The sequence below is a fragment of the Zosterops lateralis genome (assembly GCF_965231275.1).
Source record: "Zosterops lateralis genome assembly, chromosome: 6".
Lineage (NCBI taxonomy): Eukaryota > Metazoa > Chordata > Aves > Passeriformes > Zosteropidae > Zosterops > Zosterops lateralis.
Window position 1 is genome coordinate 58729755 of NC_139761.1, and position 16900 is coordinate 58746654.

Here is a 16900-nt window from a genome sequence, read left to right on the forward strand (position 1 = left end):
TTCCCTTTTCTTTCCCATGGCACCGGGGGTTTGACCTGGTTATCAGGTTATCAGCCATGCTGGGAACAAGTTGTCCTTGATTTATCCAGAATTATTTGGGCTCATATGACTCCCATTTGTTACACAACAGCCCTCAGGTGACGGCATCGGAGGTGCCTTTCCCAGATCCCAAAAGATCTGGGTGACCTTGCCCGAACTTCCAGTCTCCTGAAGGAGCAGAAGCTATGGAGCTCTTCCCCTGCCTCATCCTTGCTTGGATTTTGGGAATGTGGAGATACAGGTGGAACATTTTTTCCAAGCATACTTTGGAAAAGTTGGATTTGTGGAGTGGGTGATGGGACTGGAGCTTTCTCGGGAATATTCCTGTGTCATGGGAGGAGGAGGTAACCAGGTATTCCTGAGGATTTTGCTTTGACCTTTTGGATCCAGCTGGAAGAACCCGACATTTTATGAATGTTTGGGATATTGCCGAGCTCTGTATGTGCTTCCTAAACCAATTCCAACCTGGCCTTGGACACTTCCAGGTATGGGGTAACTGCAGCTTCTCCGGGCATCTTGCTTTGTCACCCTCACAGGAAAGGACATATTTCCAATATCCAACTCAAACCCGCCCTGTGTCCATGAGGAGCCTTTCCCCCTTTCCCTGTCGCTCCACGCCCTTCTCCAAAACCCCTCTCCGGCTCTCCCCGGAGACCTCGCACCCCAGAGACACGAAGGATATAATTCCTAGAGCAGCTACAGCTCGGGGAGAGCCCCGCGGGTAGCCAAGGAGCGATTACTGATTTAAAAATTGCATTAAATTGATCCGTGCTCCCGCCCCCCTCAACATGGCGGCTCTGGGCGGAACCACCCCCCTCACGCCCCGGGTGGGGGCGGGCGCCGCTCCTCCCGCCCCGCCGGCGATGGCTCGGCCCGCTTCCGGTTTACGCCGGAACCCGGAAGCTGCCACGGGCAGAGGGTCCCGGTGGTGCCTTGGTGAGTCCGGGGCAGGGCCGGGAATAGGAATAACGGGAATAACAGCGGGATTACGGGGATAACGGCGCTGCTCCCGCCGCGGTGCGCGCTGCAGCCTCGAAGGTGGGCAGCCCTTAGCGTCCACCTTCCTGTGCGCCTGTGGATTCCTCCCAGAGTCCACCCCAAGCTTTCCCACTCCCAGCATTCCTACTTTTCCCTCTTAAACTCCATGAAACTTAGCTAATACTCCCCTAAAAAAAAACATATCGGGTGATTTCTGCCCCACACCTGCAGCGCGGGACTTAATTCCCAGTTTTTCCCTCGGACAGGTTTATCTGGATCGTGGATTGGGCAACCCTGAGCCTCAGCGTGGCTGTTGTGGCGTTCCCGGCGTAATATCCTTGGGATGTTCCACCTGGATGAGAGGTAGAAGAGCTGGGAGCGAATAGGACGGTGCAGGTGTGCTGTGTTTCCTTGGTTTTTAGGGCATTCCCACAGTATTCCGTCCCACCTCATGGAATTTACACCAAACAGGGGATACTTGCTAAACATATCAGACAGCTGGGAATACTTGGGATAAATTATGGATGTGGTGCAGGAAGTCCATAATTTTCCTGACCTTGTTGTTATTTCACCAAATTCCGTGGCAGGGAGGTGGAATTAGATGATCTCTGAGGTCCTTCCCAACCCTGTGGATATGGTGGGATATGGTCAGATCCCGTTTTCCTTGGTGGGATGGGATGGAATCTGGAATGAGGAGGACTCTGGAATGGGATGGAGGCATCTAGCTGGAATTTGAGAGCTGAGTGGGTTTTTCCTGGACAAAACACCCTGGGACACACAGAATTCCATCCAGATAGTCTTGGGAAAGGGAGAAGAAGTCTTTTCCCAAGCAGTAGTCAGTGGGAATGTTGTTTCCCCCTCTCTATTTATGGAACATGTCGCAGCTGTGCCAAGGACTTTAACAAGCCTTGATTTCAGCTGGAAACCTATTCCCAGTTGGGTTTGGGAATCGATTTGCCTCCTTTTCTGTGTCCCAGGAATCTGGGAGGATGGATACCCTGAGGAACCGGACAGTGGAGGAGCTCCGGGAGCTGCAGGATGATTCCCAGGAGATCGAGCGCTTGGCTTTGGAATCCCAGGAGGTTTGTGCCAGGAGGTGGCTCTGGGGTGTCCTTGTCCTCTTCCCACATTCACTCACCATCCTGAATTCCGTAGGTTCAGGAGCTCCAGCTGGAAAGGGAGATGGCCCTGGCTGCCAACCGGAGCTTGGCCGAGCAGAACCTGAAATTCCAGGTGCCTCTGGAGACGGGACGTAGTGACCTCTCCAAGAAGTACCAGGAGCTGCAGGAGCTGGCTGGGAGGTGCAGGGAGCAGAAGGAAAAGCTGGGTGAGCACTGGGATCATTCCTCAGGAAGGGTTCTGCTTCCTGGAAAACTGATGTCCCTCTTTTTTCCAGCAGGGTTATTAATTCCTCTTGGATTTCCTTCCTTCCATCAGCAGTTCCCAAGCCCGTTCTTGTGGGCTCTTTACTGTTTTTTCCCTGGTTTCTGTTCTGTGATAGTGATTTTTCCTTGTTTTTTTTTTTTTTTCCCACCCCTTTGGTTTTCCCAGAGAAATTCTCAGCAGTGCTGCAGCCTCAGACTTTGCTGGATCTCCTCCAGGTGGAAAGCCAGAAGATTGAAGAGGAATCTGAGGTGAGTTTAGGGTTTCATCCCATTGGGAATTCCGGTGATTCATCCTCAAAGATTTGCAATTAAACCCAGTTCCTAAAATCATGGATTATTTTTGGAGTCTGCTGGGTTTTCTCCAAAGAACTGGATCCATCCTTGTTTGTGTGTGGGTGCTGCTCCTTGGGATATGGCTGGGAGAGACTTAAATCAGGATTAGGGAAGAGGAGCAGAGGGATGCAGGGATGAGCCCGAGGCTGCTCCTCTCTTCCAGAAAATGGCTGAGAAATTCCTGGAGGGCGAGATGCCCCTGGAGACGTTCCTGGAGCAGTTTTCTGGGATGAGGAAGTTGTTCCACCAGCGCCGTGTCCGAGTGGAGAAGCTGCAGGAGATCGTGAGGAAGGCAGAGGGATCCCAAGAGCACACCAGGGACTCTCAGCGTCCTCTTCCTCCTCCTCCTCATGTTCCCACGGATGCACCAAAACCTTTCCCATCGGGATCTGCTGCCTTCCCTCTGCCCTACAGCGCGGCTCCGACCCTCCCATCCGGCCCCACTGCCCAGGGAGCGCTTCCTCCCGCTTCTTTCCCGGGATCTCCGGTCACTGTGGGACACGTGGCCTCGTCCCAGCCCAGCTCCCAGCCCACCTTTCCCTACCCAGCTCCTGGATATCCAGCAGCTTCCACTGCTGAGTCTGCTCCGGGGTTCCCCAAATCCACCTCGGGAGGCTTTTCCTGGTCTCCATCCCGGGGCCCACCACAGCCCTTGCCCTATCCTGCTCCCCATCCCTCTCCTCCCCCTGCCAGACCAGGATACTCTCCCTACATCCCACCTGGAGCAGGGAGACCGCAGTGTCCATATCCCACTCAGCCCCCTCTCCCGAATTTCCCGATCCCGACGCAGGCTCCCTATCCTGGGCCTCCCCCACCCTTTGGGTACCCCCCACCTCCGAACCCTCAGCGTCCTACCTGGCCTGGATACTAATCCAGGACTTCTGGGAGCATCCTGTGCTGATTCCTCCTTATTTTGGGGACTGAGGAAGAGGAGGCATCTCAGAGTGTTGCTCCTGGATCCATTGGTGCAGAGGAATTGCACAGGATAAGTCACAGTTCCGGAGGTCGGAGTGAGAGGCAGATCCAGACCGGCAGAAATACACAGATGAGAAACCTTCAGGGGAACCTTGGAGCACCTTCCAGTGCCTAGAGGGGCTCGAAAAGAGCTGGACAAGGACTTGGAGTGATGGAATAATGGGGAGTGGCTTCATGCTGTCCAAGGGTGGGTTTAGATGGGATTTTGGGAAGAAATTCTTCCCTGTGATGGTGGTGAGATCCTGGAATGGATTTCCCAGGGAAGTCATGGCTGCTTCATCCCTGGAATTGTCCGTGGCCAGGTTGGACCAGGCTTGGAGCAACTTGGGCCAATGGGAAGGGATTGGAAGTGGCTGATCCCTAAGATCCCCCTTCCACCCAAACCATTCCAGGGCTGTCACTAGTGGGAGTCTGTAATTTCCACCCAGGCCTGGGCAGCCTCCAGTGTTCCCGACCTCCTGTGTGTTTTTCCGGGCTCTTCACATCCCCCTTCTCAGGAAACACTTGGAAATGGAGGGAATGACAAATGATGGAAATGGGATTTGCTTTGCTCAGCACTTTATCCTTCAAATCCTGCCTGTATCCCTTTAAGTTATTTATAAGGAACGATTACTAATGGACTAGGATGAGGGATTGATGATGGAAGCAATTCCATCCCTGGGATTAATTAGAGTAATAAAACTGGATGGATTAATTGCACTCTGGAGTCATGGCTGTGGTTACTTTGGGAAACAATGGAACATCCGGGTAAGGATTGATCCCTTGATCCCTTCCTGGCATCCAACTTCCTTTGGATCCCATCTCTGAAATCTTTCACTCCCTCCCAGGACCATCTTCCAAGCCTGCTTCAGTTCCTGTGTTTCTTGGGTTTATTTTTATCTTGGGATAAAAACCAGGGAAAAAGGTGTTTCCCTGTCCCCCTTTTCCCTCCTGTCTGGAAGTTTGGAATCCCACTGGGACAACGGAAGGAAAAGGACAAGGTGTAATTAGTACAAAACCCCAATTTTATTACAGTTGTTGCTTATTAAATATCTGGGACTCATTCCCAGTATTCTCACCCTTGCATCCCTATCCTTTGTCCATCATCCCAACTCTTGATCCTGGTTTGGAGAAGCTGGTGATCCCACTATTCCAAAGGGCTCCTTGCACCCCCCTACCTCTTAAATTCCTATAAATAGCTTTTTAAAAAAACCCAAAAACCTCCTTTTCTTCCATGAGGAGGCTGGGAAGTGCTCCTGGAAGGGCGCTGGAATGCCGGGATGCCCCCAAAGCTGAGGTGGGAGATGGGATCAGCTCCTTTGGGAAGGAAGGGAATCACACCCTGCGGGCGGAATGCAGGTCGTAGTCGCTGTCCGAGGAGTTATCCGGAGGATTGGAACGCCGGCATGCTGCTTCGAGAGCTGTGGAGAACATGGATACAGCTCGTTGGATGCCCATCCATGGAAAAGGAACGGGAAGGAGCTGCTCCCAGCACTTACCTGGGTACGCAGAGAGCTGGGATTTCTTTTGCGGGGCCTGAGCATAGTCGTTGTCCCCTCCCTGTCTCCGAGGCCTTGGTGCAGTGCTGGAACGGTGGAAAGACACTGGAAAAGACAGCAGGATTGGGATTTGGAGGTTGGAACAGCAGCTTGGAGGGAACAAACCCATCCTTGGAAGGGGCTGGATAAAATTGGTCCCTGCTCCAGGCTTATGTCCTCTGGATGAGTTACATCCCCAAAGGAAGTGAGATCCAGGGCCCTTGTGCCAGGATCCAAGGGGAACAGCCTGCTCAGACCCTAAATCGATCCCCAGGAACTCCAAATCCCATTCCCAGCTCCCCAGGGAGCTGCTCCCTCCTCACCTGTCTGGTTGAGTCCTGTGGGGCCGATCCACTGGCGCTGCTTCTTCTTGGAGACTGAAAGAGAGGGGGAATTGTGTCTCCAGGGATCTTCCTGATCCTTCCTCCAGCTGCTTCCCCCCCCACCATCCCCATATGTCATCCTGAATAATCCCCCCTAGGATCCTCCACCTGCTCTTTTGTGCCCTCTTGGAGCTTAATCCCTCTTCCCGCTCCCCCAGTCCATGTGGGACAGGCTTGGGGACAATGGGACAGCAGGATCTGTCAGGCTGAGCAGCCAAATCCCCCCTGCAAGGAGTTTAGGGAAGCATCCATGGAGCTGCCAGCCCTGAGCCAGCACGTGGGGATGGTGGAGCAGGAGAAGGAAGAAAAGAAGGATGAGGATCCTGAGGTTGTCCCCTACTTCTCTTCATCAGCTTCCGGTAGGCAGGAGGGCCACAGATCAGGAATAGGATGAGGAAAAGCAACAGGCCCAGGCAGATGCTCATGACGGTTCCAGCAGACACTCCAGTGGGAAGTGGCTTTGAGTCTTGGCCTGGGAAGAGCACGGATGTCACTGGATGTGCCCAGCTGGAGGTTGGTGCCAAGATGTGAATATCCATTACCCCGCCAGGAGCCCAAATCCCATGTGGATTTGGTGCCCCCATCCCTGACCGTTCCATAGGTGTGGGAATTCCAGCTCCCAGTGCCCCACAGATCACGTGGCTTACACACAACTCTGGTCCGGGAGCAGCTCTGGATATTCCCAAGCCTGGGCTGGCAGAGGTGCAGGGGACCGGCCTCACAGGTGACTCCCATGGAGGGAGGCTCCCGGATTCCCATGCTGGAAGTGAGGTTCCCACAGCCCAGCTCCCGGCAGATCTGCCGGCCACGCTCGTGTCGCTGCGCTGCTCCAGAGTCACACAGATCCCACCACTGTCCCGCATGGAATACCTGGATGTCCCCTTCACACGGAGTGGGGCCAGCTGCCAGCCTTCGCAGGGCCCGCGGCTGGGAATCTGTGGGAGAGAGGAGCAGATCCATAGGGATAGGGCTCGGATCCACAGGGAGGGGTCAGACCCATGGGGAGGGGTGATATCCACAAGGAGAGGGAGCAAATCCATGGGTAGAGGGGGATCAGACCCATGGGAAGACAAGGGTCAGATCTGCGGAGTGGGGTCAGAGCCAGAAGGAGAAGGGAGTCAGACCCATGGAGGTGGGTCAGACCTGTGGGAAGAAGAGCCATATCCAGAGAGAGAGAGGAGCCAGACCCACAGGCAGGCAGGGATGAGATCCACAGGGATATGGATCCACTGGCACATGCTCCTCCTTCTCCCAGCACCAGCTTCTGGCACAGGGATGCTTCCAGCATCTCCTCTCATGCCACAGGGACTGAGCCAAACCAGAGCCAGGCATGGAGGAGCTTTGAACTCTTCCCATGGGAAATGCAGCATGGAAGCTGGCTCTGCCAGCTGCCACAGCCCATTAAAAGCCCCAAATCCCATGGGATTCTAAGCTGGGGCAGATGGCAGAACCCATAAGGAGTCTGCTCTGAGATTCATGGCTTGGCTTTCTGTGCCACAGAACTGGCACCAATCTGATTTCCAAGGAAACACTCATGGAAAAGGACAGGGAGAAGCCTGTGGCTGGGAGTTGCTCATGGCAGGGAAAGATGCTCTGGCAGGGAGATGCCTGTAGCAAGGAAGAGGGCCATGGAAAAGCAGGGATATGCCTGTGTCAGGAAAGATATCCAGGGACATGCCTGAGGCATGGAAGTTGCTCAGGGAGCTGCCCACAGCAGGATGCTCACAGCCTGGTCCCTGCCATCTGGAATTTGGGATGCTGCCATGGCCGCTCTCCCACCCTGGCTCTTCCTCCTCGGAGCTGCCGCTCTTGGCACTGCCAGGAACTGAGATTTCTTGTTTTGCCTTCGCACCCCCGAGAGGAAGAGTGGGAGTGGGTGGATGGGGCCCATGGGGCAGGCTGTGATGGGGCTGATTCCCTGCTCTGGCCCCAGAATCCCCCCAGGGCATCCCACTGGAGCAGGAAATCATGGATGCCCCAGGGCCATTCTCACCTGAGCAGATGATGAAGGCGGGCGTTTTCCCCCGGGAGCTGGTCCTGTTGAAGCAGTCCAGCAGGGAATGGCTCCCACAGGAATCCACCGCCTCCCACCGCACCGGCAGGTGGATCCCTGGGTCTGGCTGGCCGTGGCTGTTCCCAGCGGTGCCACAGCGCAATTCCCGGCAGATGAGGGTGACCAGATGTGGCTGAATGTGTGGGGTGCTCGCCACGGCCCCCCACAGCCCCTGCTTGTGCAGCTCCAGGAAGCCGGAGCAGCTGAAATTCCCGTCCACCAGCCGCAGCCTGGGGGGTCCTGGAGGGAGATTGGTGATGGAAGAGGTTATTGGTTGGGATGGCATTTTTTTCCCATTATTTAGCAGGAAATTCCCAAATTTGAGGCTACAATTTCCTCGGGATGTGGTGCTTACCCGTGGGCTCCGGGGTGGTGGTCGGAGGTGCTGGTGGGGGCTTGGGAGTGGTTTTCACTGGCTCTGGAATGCGAAAAGAGGGGCCACGTGAGCATGGATGATCCCTAGGGATTGAAGTGGCTGGGCTGGGGGTCCAGGCTCACCTCTGCAGGCAAGTATGACATGATCCGTGCAGTTTTCCAGTTCCCAGCGGCATCCACGTAGGTGCTGTGGCCTACTGCACCTCCAGGCCAGACTGTGTGGCCCTTTCCCAGCAGGAATGATGAGCTCCAAGGGCTCAGAGGCCAGTGGGCCGCACCCCAGCCACTGGCAGATCCAATCCAGGTCATCCACACTCACACTCTCCCGGCAAATTTGTCTCCATTGGTTTCCCCAGTTCACCTCCAGTATCCCAGCGCAGCGGCAGCCACCTCTGCTGAGTCTCATGGGTCCTGTGGGAAAACACCAGGAAAACACCATCATTAGGGGCTTTCCTTCCCTTCCTTTCCCAGTGGGTTTTCACCCTGGGAACGATGGAAAAGCCCTTGGTGAGAGCCTTGGGGAGCAGCACAAGGAACTGGGAGCGTGGAGGGGTTGAGGGAATGCGGGGGTCTGAGCTGGGACCCCACCAAGCCACTTCCGGATGATGCAACTCCAGTACCCACCATGTTCACGGAGCTGTGGCGGCATTCCCAAAAGGCTGCTCCACAAATTCTCACCTCCAGGGGTCCAGATGGCTCCTCCATGGTCAGGGATGGCTGTGAAAGAGTGGAAACAGGGGGTCAATCCCACATCCCGCCCTGAGGACCCTGAGGTTGGAACAGCGGCTCTGCTGCTTGGCCCATTGATGGTTATTTTGGGGAAAAGGGGGATTTTGTGGGAAAACTGGGATTTTTAGGGGAGAAAGGTGATTTGCTGCCTCCCCATCCATCTGCTGAGGGACCTTTAGGGCTGAGGAAAGATGAGGGCCCTCCAAATTACTGCTAATTAGCCTTGCTCCTGGGTGGAACGTTTGGGAATGGTGCCAAGTGGACCGAGGGAAGGGCGGGAGCTGGCAGGGAACGAGAATGGGGGGACACCTGGCTGCGCTCAGCACCATCGGCTCAATCTTGCGACCCCTCCAGGTGGGGGTTTGAGTGGGTCACCAGGGTGCTTCCCACCTAAACCCCAAACTGTGGCTCACTCAAGGTGCCAATCCTGCCCGGAGTGGGAAAACCAGGGGGGAATTCTGCTGCGAGATTTGAGCGGCGCGCCGAGGTTAGGGTACCTGATACTCACCCCAGATTCCCAGTAGGAGGCACAGGATGGGCAGCTGGGTTGCCATGGGCTCCGCTGGTGGGATGGGGGCACGGGAGGATCCGGAGGCTCCGCCGCCTCCGCTGCCCGGCCCGGAGCAGGCGAGGGAGGGGGCCCGGGCAGGAACCGGCTGTTTTTCCTCCCTCTGTGGTTTCTTGACGTCACCTCTGGGCCCGTTTGAAGACTCAGTTGCCTCCTTGGGTCCCACCAAGTACGAGAGAAAAGGGGTGAGGAACCTGTAGGGTTCAGCCCCTACCAAATCCCGGGATATCCACAGCTCTGGGAGAGGGTGGTAGTGAGTGTATCCAGTGTCGAGGGAGATTTAGTGGTCCCCGAGCCCCCCAGGGTTGCAGAGGGGTTGATGCCCATCCTGGCACCCCCTAAAACCCTGTGATTACCCCCAGGAATGAGATGGGGGAAGGGTTTTATCCAGGCACATCCCAACTTCTGGCATTCCAGGGACACCCTACACCCCTGCAAGGGCACATGGGGCACCAGCGGTGCTGGACCCAGGCAGGGCAGAGGTGTTAATTGATTGTGCCCTAATTAACTGCTCTGAATCCAGGTCAGGCATGCTAATGAGGCAGCTGTTTTCCATTGACTCCATGGTACTCCTGCTGGAAGGAGAGATGGATGGAGCTTCCCATCCCATCCTGGATGCTCCAGTCCCCAGCCCTGGAGTAGGACCTCAGCATCTGGGTACAGCTCCCTGTAGCCATCACTTGTTCCCATCCCAGTTATCCCAGGGGTTCTGCTGATCCTGATGGGAGCAGGCCCTGATGGAATATCCTACATGGGGTTCCTGGAGCTGCCTCCCACCCACTTTGGCTTTGAACATTCCCTGGAAAAGGGGTGCAATTCCCAGGCCTGCTCTCACAGGACTCGGTGGGAGGTCCACAAGCTGCTATCCTGCAAAATGAACCTGAAATCTGGGATTCACCTCAAAGACAGGACACTGTGCCTCTAGGAAAGATCCTGTTATCCAGGAGTGCATGACCCCCATGGATATGGTGTGCCTGGGGTCCAGCCCTTCCCTCAGAGCCGTGGCTGGCTCTGGAGGCCATGAGATCACAGGGATATTGGGCTCGGATTGAGCATCCGCCTTGCCTCGGGCACTGCGAGTCAGCTCAACATCCTGAGCTTGCCGTGGCAGCTCGGGATGATTGGAATCCCTTCCCGGGGGGAGTTTGGGGGGCGCTGGGAAATGCTGACAAGGCTGCCTGCCGTGAGGAGCCTTTTAAAAAGCAGGAGCTGCTTTTGGAGCAAGCGGGAAGGGGCTTGTCGGCTGTCGGCGTGCTGCTGGGATCATAATGATGAGGAAAAGGGGAATTTTCCGGGCGGGAGCAGCTCGGAGGAACGGTTGGCGCTGATGTGGCTGTGTGGGGATGGAGATGACACCTTGCCTAGGTGGCCATGGGCTGGGTTGTCACTCTCCAAAGGCACTGGTATCGCCAGGGAAGTGGTGCCCCCAGGCTGTTGGTATCTCCAGGGAATCGGTGCCCTCCAGGGCTTTGGTACCTTCCAGAGCTTTGTTATTCCTAGGGAATGACAAATTCCTAGGGAATTGGTGCCCTCCTAGGAATCAGCACCCTCAGGACAGTGCTGCCCCTCTGGGCATTGGGATCCCACCCGAGACATTGATAACCCCTGGATTTTGGGACCCGCCCCCAGGGCATCAGGACCCTCCGCAATTCATCGATCCCCCCCGGCCTGTCCATGGCACAGTCCTGGCGATCCCAACATCATCACCTCCCCCCCAGCTCTCCCCGGCAGCCGGAGGCAGGAGCGGGGCTGGGGCACCCCTCGTGCCCGCCCGGTGCCCGCTCTGCTCTCAGCCCTCGCCTCGCCCGTGCCCTTTGTCGGGGTTTTGCTGCTATTTTGGGATTTCCTCCGTTGTTGCGGCTCCTTTGTGCGGGGCCTCTCGCTCAGCAAACAGCTGGAGGATGTGGGGGGGCCCCACATTTTCCACTTGGGGTGCGGCTGAACCCCGACTCGCTCCCCGGGGAGACAGAAATCCGACAGCAGGGCCGGGGCGGGAGCAGCCGTCTTGGGATGGGCGGTGCGGTGGGAAGTGGGGTCGGGGGTGGGGCAGAGGGTCCCAGTCCTGGGGTGATGGGTGGGTGCTGTGCCCTCTCCCAGCTGGGAGCACCCCAAAATCCCAAAGCTGAGGTGGTGCTTGGCTCCAGCTTCCTGCTGGGTTACGGATGGATTGGGAGATGCTGAACGGTTTGGGGGCTGTATCCCACCCCCACAGGGCACCATCCACTGACTTTGGGGTGGCACCTCAGTGACTTCCCTTGCAGCATTCCTGGAACCTTCCTGGACAGGATTTATTTATTTATTTAGCATGTTCCCGGGATGGAGACTGTCAGAAGGGTGTAGGGAAGCTCTGGTGGGACACCTGGGACTTCCATGTACCCCCTTCCCGCAGTTTAATTTCCACCCCTGGTGCTATGGAGCTGGATCAGGGCCCTGCTGCCCCCCTCCCTGCTCCTGTGGGCTGGGAGTGGGATATTTGGCCATCTTTGTGTCACTTAGTGGACAAGTGGGAGCACTTGGTGGCCCAGCCTCACTCCAGGGCTGGTCACACCCCTATGAACAAGGGACACGATGGGAAAGGATTTTAATGGCAGCACAGAGGAGATGGCTGGAGGAGATAATCAGAGAATTCCAGGAGATTTGGCCTCTGGGGCGGTGGGACAGGCTCAGTAGGCAGAGCCCTGGATGTCATCGTAGTCGCTACTCTCAGAAAAGTCGGGATCTTCCACGTGTTCCTCCGAGGGACAGGATGGATCTGACCAGCCTGCAGAAACAGAGCCCTTCAGGAGGATTTGGGGATTCCCAGAACTCCCTGTGTCCCCCACCTCCAGCGCAGGATCCTCACCAGGATGTGAGGAGGGGCCTCCAGGGGGCTCCGCCTCCTGTACATTCTCGTACCACTCCCCTGAGGAGGTGCTGGAGCTGCCGTTGGGATCGGGATCTGACGGAGCCGCAGGTACCCAGGGCTGGGAGGGCACTGGGGCGGGCTCTACTGGGAGATCTGGGAGGAGCAGGGAGGAACAGGGTCACTGACTGGCACTTTCCACCCTGCTCCCACTCCATGGGGTCCCATTTCCTCATTGAAGTTGAACCCATCCCTGTTCCCATCTTTGGGGTTGCTCTCTCCCAGCTCCCATCCCTGCTTCTCTCCCTGGGGTCCCTGAACCCCTCATTCCCTCCCCATTCCCTCTGCATCCCTTTCTCTCATCCTTGGGGTCTCCCCATGCCTGCTCCCACACTTCCCACCTGTGGCATAGCCAGTGTCTGCTGGGTGCCACTGGGTGCCATGGGCAGGGGGAGGAATGCTGCCATTCCAATAGGGCTCCATGGATGAGGATGAGGAGGAGCTGGAGAAGCTGCGGAGTGGGGGACATGGCCTGGCTGGCTCTGTGGGAACAAGGACATCAAATGTGGGAACAAGGATATTGGAAGAGGGAGTGACCGCCCTTCCATCCATGGGATAGAGCTTCCCCACTCCTTGTGTCATACCATCCTTTGGGAATGGCTCCATCCTCTCCTGGCTGGGTCTCAGAGGGAGAAGGTCCTCCCTGGGATGGTGGCGCAGGGAGTCTGTGGGAAGGGGAGAGGGGTGTGAAGGTTCTGGGTGGCAGGGATCCTGGGACAGGGTGGCAGGGATCCCAGAGGAAGTGGGATGCTCACTGTAGAAGGTGGACAGGGCAACGGGAGGCTTGCTGCTGAACTCATAATATTCCGAGTCGGAATCAGAATCCTTGGAAATGGCTGTGACCAGACAGTCTGGGGGGTGACAAGGGGATGTGGCATCTGTCACCAGCCAGGACATCTGGCCCCACCACACCTGGGGGGATCTGCCAGACCCACCTGATCCTTTGGGAAAGCCGGTGGGAGCCTCCCTGTAGTCGTTGGGGATCCCGGAGGGTGCGTTGGGCCTCTGGGAGCTGTGGGTCACCAGGACTGGCATAGGTGTTCCCAAGGAGGACATGGCTGTGGGGACAAAGGGATGCACCCACTCCATGGCTGAGCTGAGCCCAACACGTGGGGATTGTGTCCTAATTCTATGTCCCGATCCAGAATTCCTTACCGCTCCTCCTTCTCAGCCTCAGCAGGGTGGCAGTGAAGGCCAGCACGGAGAGCAGGAGCAGTGCTGCCAGCACCAGGCACGGGACAAAGAGGGGATTGTTCTGTGGCTGTGTCCCCAACGTTGGGGTCCCCTCCTTGGCTGGGACAGAGAACAGACACAGCTCATCCCACATGAATCTTTCCTCCTGGGAATTCTACCCTGATCCTAAGGAAAGGTTGAGGGTCTGGACGCTCACCCTGCAGGATAGTGACATTCCCAGGCGTCACCTCAGCCGTGGGTGTTGGCGTCTCCAAACCCCGGGAGCCTGGAAAGGGCAGGAACAGAAATCAGATGCTTGGGAGAGGGCAGGACCCAGGCTGTGCCTCAAATCCCATCAGGAAGGATCCAGTACCGTTGCAGATGACCCCAGCAGCCCCAGACTGGTAACAGGGAGCAGATTTATTGAAGGTCCATTGGCACTCTGCCAGGGAGGGCTGCAGGCTCCCACACAGGTACACCATCTTCCCGGGAAGCGTGTGTCCAAAGGAAAGCCTCTGGAGCGCATCCCCACATCCCAGCGTCCGGCACAGCACTGTGGCCTCCGTCTCATACCAGGTGCTGTTACACACCGTGCTCCAAGTGCCACGGAAAAACACCTCCACCCTGCCGGCACAGCCATCCCGGCCTCCAGAGAGCCGCCACTCCTGGTGTTCTGCGGGAAGAGCGCGGAGATGAGGACGCGCCACCCACATCCCCGGATTCTGGAATATTCCGAACCCACCTGAGCAAACCACGCCGGCGTCCTCCTTATGGCTGCAGTCGTGCTCCAGAGTGGCCGGACATTCCCAGAGGTCCTGCTCGTGTCCCTGGCATCCCACCTCATCCCGGAGGATGGGGCCGTGCCCACGGCCGAAGGCAGCATTGCCGTGGGCTCTCACGGCGTGGCCACACTGGAGTTGGCGGCACACGACGTTGGCATCGGGAATGTCCCAGCTGTCATCACACACTGTTCCCCACATCCCCTCCTGCTCCAGCTCCACCCGGCCCTCGCAGCGGCTCCGGCCGCCTGCCAGCCGGAGCACTCTGGGACCTGGGAGATGCACCGGGAAAGGTGACCTGGAATTGTCCCAGAGTCCCAAAAAGTGAACGTAAGGATGGCCCTCATCCTCCCACACTCACCTGCTGTCACTGAGGTGTTTCCAGTCGGAGTATTGGGAGGTCCCATCGTTTCTGTGGGGACTGTGGGGAGCAAGGGCAGAGGGATGAGGGGCTGAGCCTCCCAGGATTCCAGGTTTGGAGGGGTGCATCCCAAATCCACCAAAATATGGCCAAGAGGATTCTCCCAGCTGTGAGTGGCACAGTGGGAATCCCTCTGGGCTCTGGCAAAGTGGTCACAGTGGGACCTGTTGCATCCCAAAATCTATCCCTGTGTGCTCCAGGATTTTTCAGGGCTAAATCCTGGCGTGGGATCTGCTGGGAGGATTTGGCCTTAAATAAGGAAATATTGGGATGTGACTCAGCAGTGGAAGAGCTGAAATTTGGAATGTCTTCCTGCATCCATATTGTTCCCACTTTCCGGTTCATCCCTGTGGACACAGAGGAGCTGGACCTGCCTGCCTACACCCATTCCAGAGCCACGGGTGAGCGGATGACCAAGTTATCTCTAAAAATGCCCCATTTGGCTCCTCCAAGGGGAAGGATTCGGCCCCAGAAGTGAGGCTTTCAGGGGGCTGCATGGGTACGAATCCTGGGAAGAGACACCAGAGCTGGTGGGGTGTGGGTTGGAGTTAAAATGTTCAAGGAAAAAGCCAGGGATGAGGGGAGATGGTGGGAAAGAGCTGCTCCAGGTGGGGGTGGAGGTGTGAGAAAGGCGGAAATGGGGTGATGGTGCCATTTCCCGATTGATTGGAGGCCTTGAAGCAGCTCCTGGCAGACATTTTGGCAGCCAAACCATCCCAAATCTTGCCAGGATGGGGGGGACAGGTGGCATCACATCCCAAAACCATCCAGAGGGTACATGAGAGACAGGATGGGCTTCAGGCCCTGAGTATCACCTCATTCCCAAAGGGATGGTAGACGGGATGGTTCCAAGAGCACCTTTAGGGCTTAGGGTCCCCTTTTAGAAGTGCCCAGGGTGCTTTAGGGGGGATCCAAGGGGGCCTTAACCCTTAGGAGAATCCGCATGCCTTAGGACACCCTTTTAGGGGAGCCTTTTCCCTCCATCTCAGTGGGTTGAGGTGCAGCATCCTCCACCACTGACACCTCTGTTGGGGACACCCCAGGACCCCCAGTGCTCCCCATCCCAGGGAGGTGGCAGGCCCCCAACCCCCAAATCTGTGGCTCCAGCACCCCAAGGCCCCAAGAGAGCGATGGCAAGGACCAGAATGGGGACAGTGACGTACCTTGCGCAGGTGCCACGGCAGAAAGAGCCATCAAGAGCAGCCAGAGCTCCCCCATCCTGTCAGCAGGGCAGTCCCATGGAATTCAGGGGTCTGGGATTCAGGGGCTCCCTCTCTCAGCAGCTTGGAGACATGGCTTGGCCGTGTCCCCGCGCTCCGGCAGCTCCGGGAGTGTGGTGGAGGGCAGGAAGCCGACTCAGTGCTGCAGGGTGGAGGAGGGTGATGGGGTGGCTCCATCCTGCCCTGCTGGGGAGGAAACGGGGTTTTGGGGACCCCAGAGACCCTCCGGGGCACGGGAGCCTCGTGGATCTGCTGCTCTCACCCCAGGGGACACGGATCTGGTGGAGCCATTGTGATCTGCAGCTCGTTTGTGGGTTTGGGGTGGTGGCATGGGGGGACTCGGGATCTCCCGAGCTGCGGGACACCTGTGGGGTGATGAAGAGCCGCGAGTTCCCCTCTTCTCCCTGATTTTTGCAGTTAATGTTGCCTGCAGCTCCACATCCTGAGTGTCTCCCAGTACACACAGGATCACCCCAGGACCTTCCAGGAATATTAGGGGAGGGGTTAAGGCTGGAATTTCCATGGGTGGGGGGTGGGGCATCCCAGGTGATGTTGATCCCCGTGGGTGAGGGCTGGGATCCAGCTGAACACCTGGGGACCCAGGGTGTTGGTAAGGGAGGACTCCAGTCACCTCATCTCAGCAGGGTTTTGGGAAGTTTGGGGAAGCTGGGAGCAGGGTGATAGCGTGGGGGATCTCCTGCTGTTACCCAGGGTGTCTTGGGATTGCTAGGACTTACCAGGAAGCTGAAGGACTGGCAATCCCCATGGTACCCTTAAATAAAGGGACGTGCTGAGAGGACATTTGGGAATGTCGGGGACCAGCCATGGGGGGGAGATGCAGTACCAGGCTGGTGTTGGGGTTGGAAAGGTGGAGGAGGAGGATGGCAGGAGAGGGAGGAAGGAGATCTCTTATCCCAAGGTGACCCCAGCTGGGCCACAGCCAGGCCCAGCCCTGGATCCAGTCCCGTGACCAGCTCCCATGTGGAGCCAAGGTCAAGGGTATGTGCCCATTCCCAGGAACCTGGCACTGCCACGAGAGCAGGGTGGGACCCAGTGTCGGGATCAGAGGA

At 57.1% G+C, this 16900-nt stretch overlaps 3 protein-coding genes across 9 annotated transcripts; 1 reads left to right on the top strand and 2 right to left on the bottom strand.

Annotated features, from left to right (window-relative positions):
- The first annotated feature begins 175 nt into the window (after positions 1-175).
- On the top strand, positions 176-4403 carry VPS37C (VPS37C subunit of ESCRT-I). Of its 5 annotated transcripts, none has more exons than XM_083863758.1 (6): positions 176-524; positions 1284-1413; positions 1995-2099; positions 2173-2344; positions 2569-2651; positions 2899-4403. In XM_083863758.1, exons 3-6 carry the CDS (start codon positions 2007-2009, stop codon positions 3604-3606), a joined length of 1056 nt encoding a protein of 351 aa, XP_083719884.1. In that variant the 5' UTR covers positions 176-524; positions 1284-1413; positions 1995-2006; the 3' UTR covers positions 3607-4403. The 5 variants fall into 5 exon arrangements, with proteins under 5 accessions (XP_083719884.1, XP_083719886.1, XP_083719882.1 ...); XM_083863760.1 differs by having other exon boundaries at positions 1284-1380; XM_083863756.1 differs by lacking the exon at positions 176-524 and adding an exon at positions 921-975.
- A 339-nt stretch (positions 4404-4742) lies between these two features.
- CD5 (CD5 molecule) lies at positions 4743-9388 on the bottom strand. Its single transcript, XM_083862586.1, has 10 exons — positions 9276-9388; positions 8663-8755; positions 8162-8449; positions 8019-8081; positions 7604-7903; positions 6258-6545; positions 5951-6082; positions 5551-5604; positions 5189-5293; positions 4743-5110 (listed from the first exon to the last, which is right to left on the bottom strand). Exons 1-10 carry the CDS (start codon positions 9319-9321, stop codon positions 5025-5027), a joined length of 1455 nt encoding a protein of 484 aa, XP_083718712.1. The 5' UTR covers positions 9322-9388; the 3' UTR covers positions 4743-5024.
- Positions 9389-11652: 2264 nt separating this feature from the next.
- Positions 11653-16806, bottom strand: CD6 (CD6 molecule). 3 transcript variants are annotated; one of them, XM_083863245.1, is made up of 13 exons: positions 16568-16806; positions 15774-16016; positions 14551-14610; positions 14153-14461; positions 13784-14083; positions 13628-13696; positions 13393-13530; positions 13173-13295; positions 12993-13088; positions 12822-12902; positions 12579-12719; positions 12178-12333; positions 11653-12096 (listed from the first exon to the last, which is right to left on the bottom strand). In XM_083863245.1, the coding sequence occupies exons 2-13, from the start codon at positions 15826-15828 to the stop codon at positions 11999-12001; spliced, it is 1626 nt and encodes a 541-aa protein (XP_083719371.1). In that variant the 5' UTR covers positions 15829-16016; positions 16568-16806; the 3' UTR covers positions 11653-11998. The 3 variants fall into 3 exon arrangements, with proteins under 3 accessions (XP_083719371.1, XP_083719370.1, XP_083719372.1); XM_083863244.1 differs by having other exon boundaries at positions 13784-14461; XM_083863246.1 differs by lacking the exon at positions 12993-13088 and having other exon boundaries at positions 13784-14461.
- Between the last annotated feature and the right edge of the window lie 94 nt (positions 16807-16900).

Coding starts and splice junctions, on each gene's coding strand:
- CD5 (XM_083862586.1), bottom strand. CDS start 9,321: ATGGCAACCCAGCTGCCCATCCTGTGCCTCCTACTGGGAATCTGGG. Junction 6,546..7,603: donor CGCCTTCATCATCTGCTCAG/GTGAGAATGGCC, acceptor TCTCTCCCACAG/ATTCCCAGCCGCGGGCCCTG. Junction 5,294..5,550: donor CACAGGACTCAACCAGACAG/GTGAGGAGGGAG, acceptor TGTCTTTTCCAG/TGTCTTTCCACCGTTCCAGC.
- VPS37C (XM_083863758.1), top strand. CDS start 2,007: ATGGATACCCTGAGGAACCGGACAGTGGAGGAGCTCCGGGAGCTGCAG. Junction 2,345..2,568: donor GGAGCAGAAGGAAAAGCTGG/GTGAGCACTGGG, acceptor TGGTTTTCCCAG/AGAAATTCTCAGCAGTGCTG. Junction 2,652..2,898: donor AGATTGAAGAGGAATCTGAG/GTGAGTTTAGGG, acceptor CCTCTCTTCCAG/AAAATGGCTGAGAAATTCCT.
- CD6 (XM_083863244.1), bottom strand. CDS start 15,828: ATGGGGGAGCTCTGGCTGCTCTTGATGGCTCTTTCTGCCGTGGCACCT. Junction 12,720..12,821: donor GGAGCCATTCCCAAAGGATG/GTATGACACAAG, acceptor TTGTTCCCACAG/AGCCAGCCAGGCCATGTCCC. Junction 12,097..12,177: donor AGGCCCCTCCTCACATCCTG/GTGAGGATCCTG, acceptor CTGTTTCTGCAG/GCTGGTCAGATCCATCCTGT.